This window comes from Gossypium hirsutum, chromosome D06 (assembly GCF_007990345.1).
Source record: "Gossypium hirsutum isolate 1008001.06 chromosome D06, Gossypium_hirsutum_v2.1, whole genome shotgun sequence".
NCBI classification, from domain to species: Eukaryota; Viridiplantae; Streptophyta; class Magnoliopsida; order Malvales; family Malvaceae; genus Gossypium; species Gossypium hirsutum.
In genome coordinates, this window is record NC_053442.1 from 9,954,891 (window position 1) to 9,971,687 (window position 16,797).

Below are 16,797 nucleotides of genomic sequence, written 5' to 3' on the forward strand. Positions count from 1 at the left end.
CATTAGTTAGTTTAAAGAATGTACATCATTGTAAGTGATAGTTATCTTATTATTTTACCATCACATCCTTTGTATGCTAACAAGCATCCAAGGATAAAAAGGTTATTTAAAGTTGAAAGGTCAAAACATTTTGGCAAAGAGACAGCATGAACGTGACAAAGTGCCATGGCACCGTATTTTTCTACTAATTATGGTTGGATGTCAATTTTAGTCACTATACTACGCTTCAATTTAAGTTTTAATCTTTTTACTATAACTGAGTACCTTAACTTTTACAATGCCATTAGTTAACCCAAATATTTTATTTTGATTAAAATGATTATGTAAATTTTAAGAGTTGATAACACCATTAAATTCATTTATTAAATTCATGTCCATTGTATTTTTTTTTGTAATTTTAAAATGTGACTCCAATTAACTTTATAAAATACAAATTTTGAAAAGGAGAGGATTAGAAATGAGCATATAGAGCATAGAGGGACTAAATCCATCAAAATGCATAGTACAGGGATTTTATAGAGAATTTGACCTATGTTTTATTAAGGAAAAAAACTTTAAAAATAATAAAGCGGTAAAGCAGCCATAGCTGTAGCAATTAGCAAAGCTACCCTCTTTCGAAGATCTACAATATTTTCTCTCTCCTTTGTTTCTATATTATATTTATATTTATATTTAATCCCGTTTTTATTGCTCCGTTATTTACATAATATTCTTGGAGTTGGATCGGAATTTATTGAATAAGAAGCCACCACACGTAAAGCTTGAGAAAATTCCTTTTTCTCTTTGATTCCTGGTCAGTCCTTTCTTTTCTTTTTCCTTTTCTAGAGTTCCAAACACGTCACTATTTATCTATTTGCGCTGTTTTCTGTTCTTAGGGTGGTTTGATTGGTCAGATCCATTGGTTTTGGTTAGTTGAATTCTTTTTTCTTGGTTTTTTTATATTGCCAGCAAAATGTTGGTCTAGTAAGGAAAAATAAGAGATTTGTCGTTTCGATTGTTTGATTTTGCTTGGCAGTTTAGAGAAGTTAATGTTTAATCAGTTCTATGGAATTGGTAATAATGTAGATAGAAGGATTCAGCCAAAAATGAAAATAATGTAGAAAAAGGAACTTTGGAGTTAACTGGGTTAGAATCTAGTGAATTTTTTTTTTTTGTGCGTCTGCTGGTGATTAATTATGATTTGGAGAAAATTCATGCGGACTTAATATATATATATGTACATTTAATTTCTATTTTTGTCTTTACTTATTTGATATAGGAAGAGTGAGATGGCGAGTCGACTAAAGGAAGATGAGAAAAATGAGCGAATAATTCGGGCTCTTCTCAAACAACCAGAGAATCGTAGATGTATTAACTGCAACAGTTTGGTATGTATTTCTTGTTTTCTTATAGATTGATGAAATAAAACTCTAGGAGTTGTTCATCAAGTAACTCTTTCGATTTAGCTACAGATATATACTTGCTTGTATACATAGGCTTTGAATTGATTGCTCGTTTGCAACTGTGATGTTGATGAAATCAATAATGCTTCTGGTCCGTTTGTGATTTATTGTATATTATTGATACTTCTATATTTATATCCCTGCATTAATGGAAAATTAACCCATTAATTTTGAAGGAAAATAAATGCAGGGTTTGCTGGGGTTGGTACTTACGTATGACTAGTGAGAGTAGCTATATACGTTTGAATACTGTATGGATTTGTTACCATCAGAAAGCCTGATATAAGTTTTGATGATTTAAAGCCTTATATAAGTTTTGATGATTTCTGGAATCTTCACTCTTGAACCTTTTGGGAACTTCTAATTGTTCCATAAATATTTGTTTGAATATCCTCCCGAAACGTTGCTTTTGCAGTTCAAATATGTTTTTGTAGCATTTTCCTTATGCTAAGTTGAATGTGATATCTTTATAATGTGTAAATTTGGAAGTGCTTATACTTTGTCATAGTGTTGCTATTTGCTAACTTGTCAGCTGAGCAGGGGCCTCAATATGTTTGCACAAGTTTCTGGACATTTGTTTGCACCACCTGCAGTGGAATACAGTAAGTGTTCAAATTATTTTGGCACATTAAGTTTTCTCAACATATTGCCTGCTGATTAGCTTTTATCTGAGACACTAGTACCTCTGTGATGATTGTCAGACATCCTAGGTTTTCTAAAACTGGCTACTGGTTTAAATTGTTTACAGTCGGGAGTTCACACACAGAGTTAAATCAGTATCTATGGCTAAATTTACTTCTCAAGAAGTTAGTGCTCTTCAAGAAGGGGGAAATCAGGTAAATATTAACCTTCTCTCTCCCTCTCTCTTGATAAAGAGTAAAAGGAAGAGATTTTTCATGTATGTAATTCTCTTTTTATTCTATTAATCCATTTTCTCATTCTTGTTCTTTTTTTTTTACTTATTTGCAGCGTGCAAAAGAAATCTATTTTAAAGAATGGGATCCACAGCGTAATTCTGTCCCTGACAGCAGGTTATCACTTAAAAATCCAATCTTTTGGTTCTTTCTTCATTAGTTACAATGTTTCTAAGCCAAAGTTTTGTTATCAGCAACGTTGAGAGGCTCCGTGACTTCATTAAGCATGTCTATGTGGATAGAAGATATAGTGGTGGGAGAAACTATGACAAGCCTCCTAGAGGAAAGATGGTAAGGTGCCCTTCCCTGTTCCTGTTTTAAATTGAATGTGAATCAGTTATGAAGTCTGGGATATGATATGATAGGCGTTGAATTTAAACGTTAGGTTCCTGCTTCTGGAGGAGGGAATTTTTATACTGTTGAATCTTCAATTAGTGTTATGGTTTTTTGAATTTTGCACTGTGCAGGGTGACAAGGAAGACTTTTATGAGAATAGGAGGACAGATGGATATCAAGGAGGGTCCAGAAGTCCACCATATGAAGATACATATGAACGCCGTTTCAGTGAAAGGTCCAGTCCAGGAGGAAGAAATGATGACAGAAATTCTAGATATGGTTATGATGAAAGGAGAAGCCCTGGATATGATCAAGAAAGTCGACAATATAGTGACTACAGAAGTCCTGCTCGCCATGAAGTTGTCAGTGACTGGCGCCGAGAAGATAGATTTGCTAATGGGAGGAAACCTGAAGATCATAGAGTATCTGATGGAGATCCAAAGTTGGAAGGTAGGTCACCTGAGCGACCAAAAGATCTAGAGTCTTCCAGTCCCCCAGTGGCTCGTCCTGTTAGAGAAATTTTGGGTGAAAATGTAGTCCCCCTTCGTATAAGCGAGCCTCCAAAAGCAAATGGCAGCAGAACTATTGATGGCCCTCAAACACAGGTAGTTTCTGCTGGTGCTTGTAATATTAGTTTAATGTTATAGTCAAGGTTTTGTTTTGATTTAGTTTGCAATGTTCACAAAACTTTTCTTTGTTTTTTTCTGTCATTCCTATCCTGCAAAAAGATAAGTTTTTCATTCTTCATCCTCTTAAAGCAATTTTATTTGTCTTAGCCTGATGCATTTTTTTTTCCAAAAGTATGTAGTTTCTGTTTGATGCCATTTACCACAATTAACCACTTGGCACAGTTTCTATTCCTTTGAAATTTACTTTTTCTCCTCACTTTCTGCAAGTGTATTTAGAGTATTTGTCCTACTTTTAGTTTGACTTAGTAGCTCTTTTCCTGTTGGAATTCCATGTATGCTCTCTGATTTTCATTAATTTCCAAGTTATTCAGAATTATTGTCAATTTGATTATGATACCATGGTTCTTTGCCGCATCATCACTTTTATGATGTTTGTCATGATAATATCTACCTCAAAGCTAAATTAAGTTGTTTGCAGTCAAAAAATCAGTAAATGAATGTTTATCGCTGTTCAAAAATCATTATTGTGAACTTTTTGCATTTTTTAAGATTTTTTTCCTCCTAGTATTGCATGAAGGGAAAAAAATGTTGCCTGTTTTTCTGTACTTCTGCTCAACTTTTGTGATGGTACAGAGAAAGGAAATGGACTTAGAGGTGTAATCAAGCTAAGTTGAGCCGAACACAAATAGTGCCAAGCTCGAGCTCGACTCGAAATTCGGGGCTCAATACTTGACTTGAGCTCGGCTCGAGACATAATTGAGCTACTAGAGCTCAAGCTCGATTAAGCTTGCTTATTAGTTTTTGTACTCATAAAAATGTAATTTCATAAATAAACATATATTAAAATGAAAAGCTCAATGAGGCTCAGGAGCCATTCGAATCGAGTATTACGCTGCTCGAATTCAGCTTGAGCGGGTTAATAATTACCAAAACGAATTCAAGTATTTTTTTAATCGAACTCGAATAACTTGCGAGCGGCAGGATCTCATTTACACCCGTATGACTCACTATTATATTACTTTTGCAGAGAACTGCATCTTCTAGCAGCTTAGGATCTACCGGCGGGAATCCAGCAGAAGTTAAGCTGGAGATGACTGGGAGCTTAATTGATTTTGATGCTGATCCAGAACCTCCTGTTGCTTCCACAGTTACTCAGGCACCACAAACAACTGAGACTCAATCTGTTGTACAGACAATAAGTTCTAGCAATGACCAAAACTGGGCCTCTTTTGATTTTGCTTCTCAGAAAAATGTTTCTCAGGCTCGTTCAAATGTGAACACCCTGGACTCTGTTCTTTCTCAATTGTCAGTTCCAGCATCTGTACCCGGTGATCAATCAGGAGTTTATAGCAGTGTCAGTGGACAAATACCTGCCCCTATGGCCAATGTGAATGGAACACCTCTTGGCATCAACTCCAATATTGCATTCACAGGGCAGATCGAAATGTCACCCTTTGGTACTGCTGCTCCTGCAGCTGCACCAGTTAGCAATTTCTCAACACTGCCTTCTACTGGTGCTTTGGCAGCTGCCCCTGGATTAATGCCTGTCAACGGTGGTAGTCCCCAGGTTGGTGGTTATAATGCTGGACAACAGCCTAATATGCAGCAGCAACAGACTTCTTTTTTCTCTGCAGCTGGTGGTCAGTCTACTACCCAACAATTTATTCCACCTGTTGATGGAGCTTCAACCAATCAGGTGGAAAGTATTTTCTAGTATTGTGGTATTTTATAGATAATCAACTCTTTGTTCATCTAACTTCTCTTTGCACTTTTTATGGCAGCCATGGAATTTTGCTCCTTCACAGCATATGCTGGGGCCTTTGAGTGCATCAGTTGCACAAATACCTCAAGCTGTCTCAAAACCTACCCAAGATGCCACTTCTACAGTTGCATCAAAGCCTCCTACAGAAACAAAAGAAAGTGGAAGAAAGGAACTACCTGCGGTAATATCTCTTTAGGCCAAGGACATCCAAGTTCTTGGTTTTGAGGATTATTTATTGTGTTGGCCTCGTGGTTTTTGCAGGATCTATTTGCTTCAAACTATCCTTCCTATACTGCTGCTGCACCAGGGTGGCAAACTGGCCCACCACGTGGGATGGGTTTGATGATGCAATATAATACTGCAGTGGTACTCCTACATCATAAGAGCAAATTCGTTCATGAGTTTATTCTTTCATACTCAACTGAATGTCCAATTACTTGATGCATCACTTATATTTCTACATGCTTTTTGTTGTTACAGCCAATGTCTTCATTGCCACAGTCATCAAGGTCAATGAACCCATTTGATCTTGGCAGTGAGGCACCTCCAGTTCAAACTCAAACAGTATGTTATTCACATCTTTTGAACTATTCCACTGCTTCTGGCCATGACCGACATTTTTTTGTTGGTTTAAGGATGCTGTAATAACTTTATGACATACTTGTAATGCCGGAATGCTTCTCTTCTGCATTATTTTTAGAATTTAAATCTCATTGTTTCAGAGAGAGAGAGAGAAAGCAAGGTTATTTCTTTTATGCATAGTGCGATTTTGATTGTTAAATCTTTTATGCATGACGATTCATCCAATAATCACTTCCCAACCTACTTTTACTTTTTGAAATTTGAACACAAAGCTAGCTATCTCTCCTTGAACTTACCCAGGACTTGCTCATGTATAGTGTTTGACAATCTTCTTTATGTAAATGTTGCTTCTGGTGCAGTTTCCATCAATGGCTTCCTTACAAGGTGCACTACCAAATATGCCACCTCCTTCCGGCCCAGTGCGTACTTCTAGCCTTGGTACTCCATCATCAGCATGGATGTCACCTCAGTCTTTACCTTATGCATCATCAGTGGCACAACGTACAGCTTTTTACCCCTGCCCCCCTTTCTTCTTTTTACTTATTTTTATTTTGATCTTTTTGACAAGCTGAATTTTTCAAAAACTTATAGGGCCTTACCCAGGGGCACAGTTACCTAATAGCTTGCCACCTTCCAGGTAATTCATTCCTTATCTCTTCATTGCACGTGTTCGGTGTTTCTGCATGTACGCTGCCCAATGTTTCCTGACATTACTGTGCTAGCCCACGCAATGTCCATTTTATGTTTAAACTATTGTTCTGTTTTATGTTGTGGCTTCAATCTGGGTTACTGGCTGTGCCTCAAGTTGCCGAGCACCACCTGTTAAAAGTTAATTATAGGTTTATGTTCCTAATCTATGAAATATTCTATGCTTTGCAGCCATCAAATTGGCGGTATCGGCAGTGAAGTCTGTTTTGGTTTTGTGAATACCGATCAACAGGTGGCTGGTAGATTGGCAGCACCAGCTGCCCCACAGCCATTCTCTTCTGTTGGGGGTAACCCGTTTGGCTAAGCATCCTTTCGCTGCCTGTAAAATTGATGGAAAGTTTTGGTTTTAGTTGGAATCATCCAAGCGCTGCTATAAGTTTTTCACTCTTGTTCATTTCGGGGTTCAAGGAATTGATGTCCGTATTGGCAATTTATAGTTAGTTTGAAGCTCATAACGGAAAAGCGAGGTGCAAAGCTCAAATGTAGCGATGGTACTGCAGTTAAGTTTTTGGGGATCTATTTTACTTTTTTAAATTCTTTTGTGCAGATATGATGTTTTATTCTAATTGCGATCAAAGTGATCTGTGTGTTTGCCTACAAATTTTATGCCCCCACCCCCCTCCTCGGTGTTGTATGATTTTGCAGTTGCTATTTGTAACTTTGTAATGTAATAATAATATTTTTAAGAACTTGCAATCGGCATTTTTGTCTTCTGCATCAACCGTACCATTAGACTCATCAACAAAGTTTTTTTTTTTTTGAACTTTAAAAAGGTAATAAATATTTGTCCTCCAACTTTAAAAATATTTAATTTTTGTTTTTTTAATCTTTAAACTTAAACTTCTGTTGTTTGTCAAAATATTCTCAAAATATATTAGAAAAGTTAGTGTTTGTTAATTTTGTTGATGTGATATATTGTCATAGTGATGTTACGTTAAAAATTAATTATTTTTTAAAGTTTAAAAAATCCACAAAAATTAGAAAGGTATTTTTTAAAAATTTTATAAGACTACTTAATTGCAAACATAGCATACATGTCAGCAAATTTAATAAAATGTGTTTCATTGTACTCAAACTCATGTCCCTCCTGTGTTGAAAACAATATCTATAATTTTTAATAATTTTTGTATTGATGATTTTAATAAAATTTGTAATAGAAAAGTTTTGCATATTTAATAATTTATGGAAAAAATATAGTAAAAAATAAATTTTACATAAGCTTTAAATGATAAGAAAATTTTTCTAAAACTAATAATATTTTTTGAGTTTCCATATACAATTATAAGTATAAATTATAAATAATGTAAATTGAATAATCAAAACACATCAGATAAAAAATTAAAATACATCAAAACTTTATTACAAATACAATATTTTTGAATTTAAAATCTTTGTTATATTAAATCAAAACTTGATCCATGGTGTAAAGGTATTGTAAATCTATCGTTCCGAAATCCAAATTTAGTTATGACCTAATTTTGCTGTTATCATTAATTTAAGAAATTTTTTTTATATACTGTGAGTGATGTTTTTAGATTTCACAAATAAGATTAGAGGATTGATAAAATACTCAATAAAAATATAATAAGATATTAAAAAGTAAATATTTAATAAAAACACATTAAATTTTTAAAGGATAAACTATCAAAATAATCACTTTTGTTTGCCTCCGGTTATATTTTAGTCAAGTTATCGCGTTGTAATATTTTAGTCACTAAGTCGTTAATTATTGTTAACGGTGTAACCGTAAGCTGACGTGACACGTTAAGTTATCATTTCAAACAAAAATTTTAGGTTAATTTAGACACTCGATCTCTATATTTTTTCGTTTTGAGTATTTTTTTCTTTTATTTTTTTAACTTTCTTTTTTTTTCTTTTTTTTTCTATTCTCTTTTGTTTCTTACTCTATTTTCCTCCCTTCTCCATTTTATTTAACGTAGTTTTTCTATGTTTTTCATTTGTTAAAACTAGTCTCTATACTTTTTATTTTTTGAACAATTTAATTTTTTTGAGTGAGGCGAGTTTGTGGACTAGTTTTTGCAAATGGAAAATATAAAAAAAAACTATGTTAAAATAAATGAAAAAAAGTAGAAAAACAGAGGGAGAAGCAAAAGAGAATGGAAAAAAAAAGTTAAAAGAATATAAAGAAAAAAATTAAATTACTCAAAATGAAAAAATATAGGGACCAATTGTAGAATTTAACCTTAAATTTTCTTTTGAAATGATGATTTAACGTGACACGTTAGTTTACCATTACATCGTTGACAGAAATTAATAGCTCAGTGACTAAAATGTTATAACACGATAACGTAAGTGACTAAAACGTAACATTTCAAACATATATAAGTGACTAAAATGTAATCTGAGACAAATAAAAATGACTAATTTAATAATTTATCCATTTTTAAAATCACTTATAAAATAAAATAAAAATACATTATAAATATACCAAAATAATAACCCATAATTTAATTACAACTAAACATTTGTTGTTGTGTGGAAATATTATTAAAAGTGAAGGCAAAATAAGGACATTAGTAACTAACTAAAATTTATTTTTTGAAGCAAATGTGGTCGGAAATTGAAATAATAAAAGTGTGAATTGGATTGAACAAGTAATTAATTCTACACGGTTGCCCTGGCTGCCTACATTTCCTGCCCGGCCGCAGCCGCCGCCGCCAAATCCTCCTCCACCGAAACCAGCACAGCTCCCAAAACCTCCTCCTATCCCGCCTCCACCACCACCTCCTCCTCCTCCCCCACCATAGTAGTGTCCTTTATCATTTTCCTTATAATGCTTTCCAAAGGCACCACCACCACCATTATTCTGAACATAACCAGGACGTCCAAAACCAAAGGTGAAGCCTACACCCTTGCCGAAGCTAAAGGAATGTCCAAAACCAAAGCTGTTCCCCCCTCTACAACCACCTCCGCCAATTCTCCAACTGGGGTTACCATCAAAAAACCATTCTGGCTTCTTCTTCTCCGCCTCTACCTTCCTACCAACACTCTCATATCCCACCACTACCATCAAACAAACCCACAACCCAACCCAACTTAACTTATTCCAACCCATATTTCAATGCAATGCAACGCTCTCCTCTTTCACGGCCATACCAGCTGAGCTCGCCATATGTTTATAAAGCTATTTCTTCTCTCTACAAAATTTTTTAAAAAAATGATAACCATAGTTTGGAAGCTGAGATGGATTAATTGCTTCACCGCTGGCTAGCTTTAAAACAATGTTCCACTTTTATGTGATTTGATATTGGTGTTTGCATTCAAAGCCACCATTTGTCGAGAATCACGTTCTACCCATTACCCAACCTCCAAAAGTTGGCATACCATGCATGCATGATTTTAAATTAAATGGGAAACCCCATAAATGAAGATGCAATGCAAATATTCATCTTCATTTTGACTGCTCACATTACAAAATAAGCAGCTTTAGCAACTTAGAAAGAATCGGTCCATGATTAGCTTTTGTTCCTAAACTTAATTGAAAGCCTCCAATGATCGTCCGATTCAGGTTCATCTCCTCCTCCGCCCGAAAAATCCGAACCCTATAGGGTGTATACTCCCCTTGGAATTTCCCTTTGTATGGCCTAATATGTATTTGTGATGTTTATTCTCCTATTTACCGCAATCTCTTATATCCATTTCGCTTCTATTCACCTTTATTTCATAAATGTAAATATATGCTATTAACAAAACCAGTGATTGAATTAGTGTTACGAGTTAATTGGGTATTAACTCGGTTAGGAAATAATTAATATACCATTTTATTAAATGACTATTATTATTATTTTGGTGACGTTTTTATTTTTTCATATTTTTAATGATTTTTAAATAAAAGAACTAAAATTAACATAGCTAGAGGATTGAACTTGTGTTTAATAAATTTATAAATACTTTTTTTACCACCACCGGTAATGATTCTTAAGTAAACTTTAAAGAAAATAATTTTTAACATAAAATATTTTCTCTCATCAAATTTGTGTATATAGATAATTTTACCAATTGAGTTGATATCATAAGTCACTTCGACACTAACTCATAATTGATGACAACACTATAAAATTAAATAGGTAAATACATGTAATTAAGAATATTAAACACACTCTAATTGTTTTCTAGCTTGTACTATTAAAATAAAGCTTTAGTTGAAGTAGTAAATTTAAGGTATTGTAAATGTTGGTGGCATAGGTTCAAATCTTGTCATATCTAATATTTTTATGGGTTTTATTTAATATAAAGATGAAAGTACCATTGTAATAATATATCTTATTTTAAATATGAATGGACATTATAATAACCTAACCGAGTTAGGTGGTTAAAATCTTAGTATAGATACAAACGATGTGGGTGAAAAGGTTTGTTTAATAATATTAAAATGTTGGTAGTATGAATTAAAATATCACGATATGTAAATTTGTTTTTGGTTTTATTTGAAATATAAAAAGACAAAAATACCATCGTAATTAATATAACTTATTTTATATATGAAAGTGCATTTTAGTAATTTTTTCAATTGAGTTAGTGTTCGGTTGACTCGTGACACAAATCAATTAATGATTTAAATAATAGTAAGTATATATATACAAACAATGAGAGTAAAAACAGTTTGTGTAATAATGTATAAATAATATTAAAATAAAAATTTTTATTGAAATGGAAATTATCTTTTTAAAGATGTTAGTGGCATAAATTCAAATCTCATCGTATGTAAATTATTTATTAGTTTTATTAAAAATATAAAATGACAAATGGACCATTGCAATAATATAATTTATGGAAAAATATTTTCTCACGGTCCGTAACTTTTCTTCACACTTACGGACAAATTTAAGCCACAAAATATTGGGTAGAAACTTGTTTACCTTTTTACTCGGTTAAACATTTATACGCGTAAAAACCATATATTTAGAATATATATTTGTGTTTAAGAATAACATACAATAAATAATAAAATGTAATAATTATTTTATTTTAATATGGTACATTAGTTTCAAACCATATCTTTTATTTTTTATTCAATGTTCTTGTCTTTTAAATATATTGTGTCCATATATTTACGCATGTGATAAATTATTAGTACTTATATATACTTCTATATTATTATTTAAAATATTGTCTGAGTTGGTGTTACCCATCAATCGGATTATCGAAAAATCATTCCTATTATAAAGTAACAAATATTTTTTGATTTTATATTTTATATAAAATATAAAAAAGAATGTACATGATGAAATTTAAACCTAAAACACCATAATCTTAAATATTTAAACTTTACCATTTTAACCAAAACCTAATTTATTCGTTACATTAAATTTTTTTTATAACTACTTTAATTATGTGTATGTATTTTTATAGATTTACCAAAATATAAAAAAATATATATAAATATCATCAAAATAATATTTATTGCTTTGTAAAAAAACTGGTAATATATTCAAACATTGTTATGTGTCCTATCTTTTAAGGATTATTATCTTATACTTAGTTAATGGAGTAAAAAAAAAAATCCACAAGTGGGTCTAAGATGATACCATTTATTTTTAAAATGTATAATTAGGTAAGGATAATTATTTGACACACATGCAGCGGAAATATTAAGATCTTTTCATGTGTTATAGATTCGACAAAAGGTATTAGTCATAACATAAATAACATAAAAATGGATTGTGCAAAAATCCATAGTTTTTTATTTATTTATTCTAGTTATTCTAATAAAATATAAATTACATGGAAATAAAAAGATATAGGAAGAAAGAAAAAGAATAGAAATAATATTTGGATTCTATATCATAGGAACGGAAATAGGACTTTTGCTTTTGATTGTTGATTCAATACAATAACAAGATTTTTTTGTTACAACAAATTAGATCGCAGAATCATATAAAAAATAAATTATTTGAGTTGAAAATAAAAAAATGAGCCCAGTCGGATACTAAACAGGCCGCCGGTCTGTGAAAATTGGAAATAGAAAAGTCCCCTTTTGCGCGAAATCAAAGCGATATTCTTCCCTTTTTTTATTTGAGATATTTCTTTAGCGCCTTTGTTTTATTTAAAAATATAAATGATATAGAATATAATATAAATGAAATGAAATTACTAATAAAGGTTCTATATCTCTATAGAAAAGTTGGATGTATCTATATAATCAATCTATATCTATATCTATATAATAATAATAATAATATTTAGAATCTATATATCTATGGATTAGTAATACTCGACCAATTGTCCAAAAAAGTCCATTTCCAAAAAAATACGGAAATGGGCCATTTTTTCAAAAATAACGAGAATGGTCCAATTTTTCTAAAATGCACTAAGCTGGCGTCTTTTTCAAGGGAAAGTCAGAAAAATGCGTACAGGTCCACGCTTTTTTTCCCTTTTGACCTGTAAAACGCGTCCAGGTCAACGCGTTTCTTATGTGCATGTACAAGTTTCATATGTGCAGTTTGTTATTCTTTTTCTTTTTTTATTATGGTCGTTTTGTATATGCTAACAATTCTAAAATGCAACACGATTAAAGATCCCAAAAGGTAATTTTATAATATGAGAAAAAGTTAACAAAATATAAAAAAATAGAAATTGTTTTGTAAAAAAATTATTAAATATAGTGTAACGTTTAATCTTATGTTGTTAGTTAAAAGAAGAAGGAATCTCACATTATCTAGGAACAAGCTGCAAACTTATTCATGAGTTTATATATACACATATCTCACATCTCACATTGCTTAAGAAAACAAAAGAAATGAGACATTGGATCTATATAAAGTTTTGTTTTGTAAGTTTTATTTCCACGTTAATTGATGGCACCAAAAACTTAAAAGAAAAATAGTGTTGCCACTTTGTGTCTATATAAAGGCTCATTCTTGTAAAATTTCAAAAAAATTGGCCTATTTTTGTAATTTTAAAAAAAATGCCTTTTTAGGAAATTTAGTCATTGGAACACGGGCAAAAGAGTGCTGACTTAGAAGCGCTTTAACAAAACGCGCTGACCTGGATGCGTTTTACAGGTCAGAGGGGAAAAAAGTGTTGAGCTGAACATGCTTTTCTAACTTTTCCTTGAAAACGATGCCAGCTCAACACGTTTTAGTAAAATCGGACCATTCCTGTTATTTTTTAAAAAAGCGGTCTCTTTTCGTAATTTTTTTTAGAAATGGGCTTTTCCTAGTCAATTGGTCATAATACTCTATATAAACAAATAATAATCTATATATAACAAAGTAAAAAAAGGGCTTTTTTCAAGCCTTTCTTTTAGGGTGCTGTAACATAGTAATTATCTTTTCTCAATTAGGAGAGATAGTTGAGTCGACTAAAGAAGTTGTATTTTAAAAAATAAATAATAAATAAAGAGGACATATGACAAAAACTCAATTTTGTTTGCGTTCTTAATAATTTTTCATTGCCAATATACTAAATAAAAAAAGAGGACATTTATATTTTTTGAAATTGTTTATATATTTTTATATATTTCCTTGAGTTTTTTTTTAAATTAGGATTAAGTCAACAATATTTGTAATTTTTGAGAGTTAATTTTTTAAAATTATGACTAAATCAATATAATATGTAAAAGTTGAGGGTTAAATTTGTTATTATACCAATTTTTTTAACTGCCACGTTAATTGAACTATACGTTAATTGAACTATGTACCGTGGATGCTTAAATTGTAAGTTTACTAAAAAAATTCTTTGGATGAGTGTATAGTTTACTAAAAAAACAAAGGGATAAATCTCAAAATTATACATGAACTTTGGTCTAATGTGCAATTTTATACATAGACTTTGATTTTGTGCAATTTTATACATGAAAATTTGATTTGATGCAATTCTCACAAATTATTAACACAATTATTGATTTAGCATCATTTTATGTTTATATATTACATGCATATATAATTATATTTATCAAATATAAAAATAAACTGATGTATTTATTTCTTTAAAATGTGTATAATTGAATTAAAATTAAATTTTCATGTATACATTTGAACCACAATCAAAATTTCATGTGTATCATTGAACCAAATCAAAGTTCGTGTCTCAAATTGTAGAATAAATCAAAGTTAATGTATAATTTTGAGATTTATTTCAAAAACAAAACAAAATTAAAACATGGTGGGCAGCGACTCGAATCCGAAACACGTTGAAGTTTTACCCTACTCATTGAAAATTTAAAACTTCTCAACAGAAAACACTAAAGATGGAAAGCATAGAGGATAGGAGTCGAAAGCAACCTTTGCAGTGTTCATTGAGAAGGCTGAACTTCATTTAAAATTGAAGCTACGCAACGACCAAATGCCCCTTAAAATATATATATATTATATTCGATTTTGTTCTGTCAAGATTTACATGCGTAATATAATACAACATTCATGACTGTTTCAAGAACAAGAACCGAAGAATACATTGATATCAATACAGGGATTTCCCACATACAGATTCCCCTGCATATTCTCAACTCAAATACACACTCAACTACCCTCAACCCTATGTTGCTCAACAATGCCATCATTAAGCCTGTTTGTCGTCTTCCTTCCATAAGCTTTTTAGCTTTCCATAGTGAACCAAGTCCGTCACATTCACTCTCCAATACTGCTATCACGTTTGCCATGTTCCCCACCACCATTACATGTGCGAACATCACGCAAAAAGGTATCCCTAGCAACCCCACAACACCCCAAAACCCCATTCCAACTGAGCTGATTCCAAATGTGTAAAGCATCTTTGGTGCCACTGCTAAACCAACCACCATTGCTCCAAACAGGCCTAGTATAACGAGGAGCTCCCAAGACCTTGTGTGGAGAAGCTTAATCCAAGCCAAACCGCTTCTCATGAATAGCCTTCTTCCATCAAGGTGTATGCCATTGTAACTATCTGAAACTGCTTGGATGGTGGCTGCTCTTCCAAGAAGAGAGAACGTAATGGAAGAAGGGGTGCATACGATGATGTGAACTAGTGTTTTGGACGGGAAATTTGGCAGCCCGTATATGAATAAATTATCTGTGATTGTTATAGCTGAGGAAGGTATTTGGGGGAAATGGTGAAGGAGAAAATGCGACAAGAAAAGAGAAACTGGGAGCGGCGAGAAGAGGAAAACGGAGATGGAATGGAAATGAGTAGGGTGAAGAAGGATTACCCTGATGGATTCTCTAAAAATCTCAACAGTATTCATCAGATAGATGGAGTCAAGAACTTGTGTTGTTCTTCTTGCCATATTCTATGTAATAATATTAGAAGCAAGAAAGAAACATAGATAGCTGAGTGAATGTGAGAATTAGTATAGGGGTTAACCAGTGACAAGGAGAGTATAATAAGATCAGATTGCTGATTGCTTGCGTGCAAATTCATCATGATTGAATAGGTTTGTAGGTCGGTCGTGTAAAAGTTGGTTGTTTTTTTTTAAATGGTTTTAATCATATGAATGAGAGGTAACGTGTTGGAATCTTGATATTTTCTCAATATATAGATAGTTGAATCTATAGCTGTTGTTTTGGAGCCTTAAAGGGGGCGTATGTTATGGCTGGTAGTTGCCTAGTAAACCATTGGTTTGTCCTTAAGTAGATGAGTATGCTCGTTCGAGAGCAAGAAAGAAGATAATTGTGGGGTCAAAGAGAAAGGTTAAGGTGATAATTTTGCCTTGTTGTAATGAGGTTGTGTAATGATTGTGGGAGGGAGCTGATGCCTGAAATATAGCAAAAGGGAGAGAAAATTTTAATACCAACTTGGGGGGGATTAACTTGAAAGCAAAGGCAAATTAGACATGTGAGAGCGTGGGGGCCAATTGAGGACCCAACGCCAAAGCTAAACGATTAATGTCAAAAAGTTGGAAAATGTTAAAAATGAAAAGTTACTAGCCACTGAAGAGCTATCCCAATTTGTATTAGATATGCAAATCTGATCATATGTCAATCATGCATGTGTTAGCTCTTTTCATGCATACAGCTTGGGGATTTTAACCAGATTCCTTTTGCTTTTGATAAGTTTTCCCCTATATGTTGGTGAGGTAAAAGAAAATGCGGAACTAAAACAGAGCCTGGACTAAGGGCAACTTCTTCACTTGGACTAGTAGTAGGGATGGTGAAGAGGTGATATGGGGATTTGCCTCGATAGATGGTTCATGGCTCCAAAGAAAACTACCGACAGGCAGCAGTTGCAACCCTTCCAATCGTACATTCTGATTACAGAATTGTAAAACAAGAGAAAGAGACCTTGCCGTTTCGAGGCTACGTGTTTATCCCACCCCCGAATGTAAAGACAATAAAATTATGTTGGATCGAAGATCAAGGAGATATAGCAAACTTTTAGGGCGTTTACCAACACTTGAATTGGAGGCAGACAAACTAGTGACCGAGGCAAGGTGATCTGGCTATCCCCTTACCGTTTTATCCCGTGTCAAAATATACTGTCTGCTC

The 16,797-nt window shown here is 32.7% G+C and overlaps 3 protein-coding genes across 5 annotated transcripts; 1 reads left to right on the forward strand and 2 right to left on the reverse strand.

Annotated features, from left to right (window-relative positions):
• Positions 1-582: 582 nt before the first annotated feature.
• LOC107899971 (probable ADP-ribosylation factor GTPase-activating protein AGD14) lies at positions 583-7,075 on the forward strand. Of its 3 annotated transcripts, none has more exons than XM_041095267.1 (14): positions 583-793; positions 1,259-1,367; positions 1,983-2,044; positions 2,191-2,278; positions 2,412-2,473; positions 2,551-2,647; positions 2,824-3,297; positions 4,349-5,017; positions 5,103-5,264; positions 5,345-5,449; positions 5,564-5,647; positions 6,025-6,166; positions 6,257-6,302; positions 6,545-7,075. In XM_041095267.1, exons 2-14 carry the CDS (start codon positions 1,269-1,271, stop codon positions 6,675-6,677), a joined length of 2,223 nt encoding a protein of 740 aa, XP_040951201.1. In that variant the 5' UTR covers positions 583-793; positions 1,259-1,268; the 3' UTR covers positions 6,678-7,075. The 3 variants fall into 3 exon arrangements, with proteins under 3 accessions (XP_040951201.1, XP_040951199.1, XP_040951200.1); XM_041095265.1 differs by having other exon boundaries at positions 599-907; XM_041095266.1 differs by lacking the exon at positions 583-793 and adding an exon at positions 992-1,125.
• On the reverse strand, positions 7,056-9,506 carry LOC107899973 (glycine-rich protein 23). Its single transcript, XM_016825704.1, has 3 exons — positions 9,491-9,506; positions 9,024-9,397; positions 7,056-7,085 (listed from the first exon to the last, which is right to left on the reverse strand). The coding sequence occupies exons 1-3, from the start codon at positions 9,504-9,506 to the stop codon at positions 7,056-7,058; spliced, it is 420 nt and encodes a 139-aa protein (XP_016681193.1).
• A 5,175-nt stretch (positions 9,507-14,681) lies between these two features.
• On the reverse strand, positions 14,682-16,787 carry LOC107901217 (uncharacterized). Its single transcript, XM_016827126.2, has one exon. The coding sequence runs from the start codon at positions 15,597-15,599 to the stop codon at positions 14,724-14,726; it is 876 nt and encodes a 291-aa protein (XP_016682615.1). The 5' UTR covers positions 15,600-16,787; the 3' UTR covers positions 14,682-14,723.
• Positions 16,788-16,797: the final 10 nt, after the last annotated feature.

Coding starts and splice junctions, on each gene's coding strand:
- LOC107899971 (XM_041095267.1), top strand. CDS start 1,269: ATGGCGAGTCGACTAAAGGAAGATGAGAAAAATGAGCGAATAATTCGG. Junction 1,368..1,982: donor GTATTAACTGCAACAGTTTG/GTATGTATTTCT, acceptor TCAGCTGAGCAG/GGGCCTCAATATGTTTGCAC. Junction 2,648..2,823: donor AGCCTCCTAGAGGAAAGATG/GTAAGGTGCCCT, acceptor TGCACTGTGCAG/GGTGACAAGGAAGACTTTTA.
- LOC107899973 (XM_016825704.1), bottom strand. Junction 7,086..9,023: donor GCTGCGGCCGGGCAGGAAAT/GTAGGCAGCCAG, acceptor CGGTTGATGCAG/AAGACAAAAATGCCGATTGC.
- LOC107901217 (XM_016827126.2), bottom strand. CDS start 15,599: ATGGCAAGAAGAACAACACAAGTTCTTGACTCCATCTATCTGATGAAT.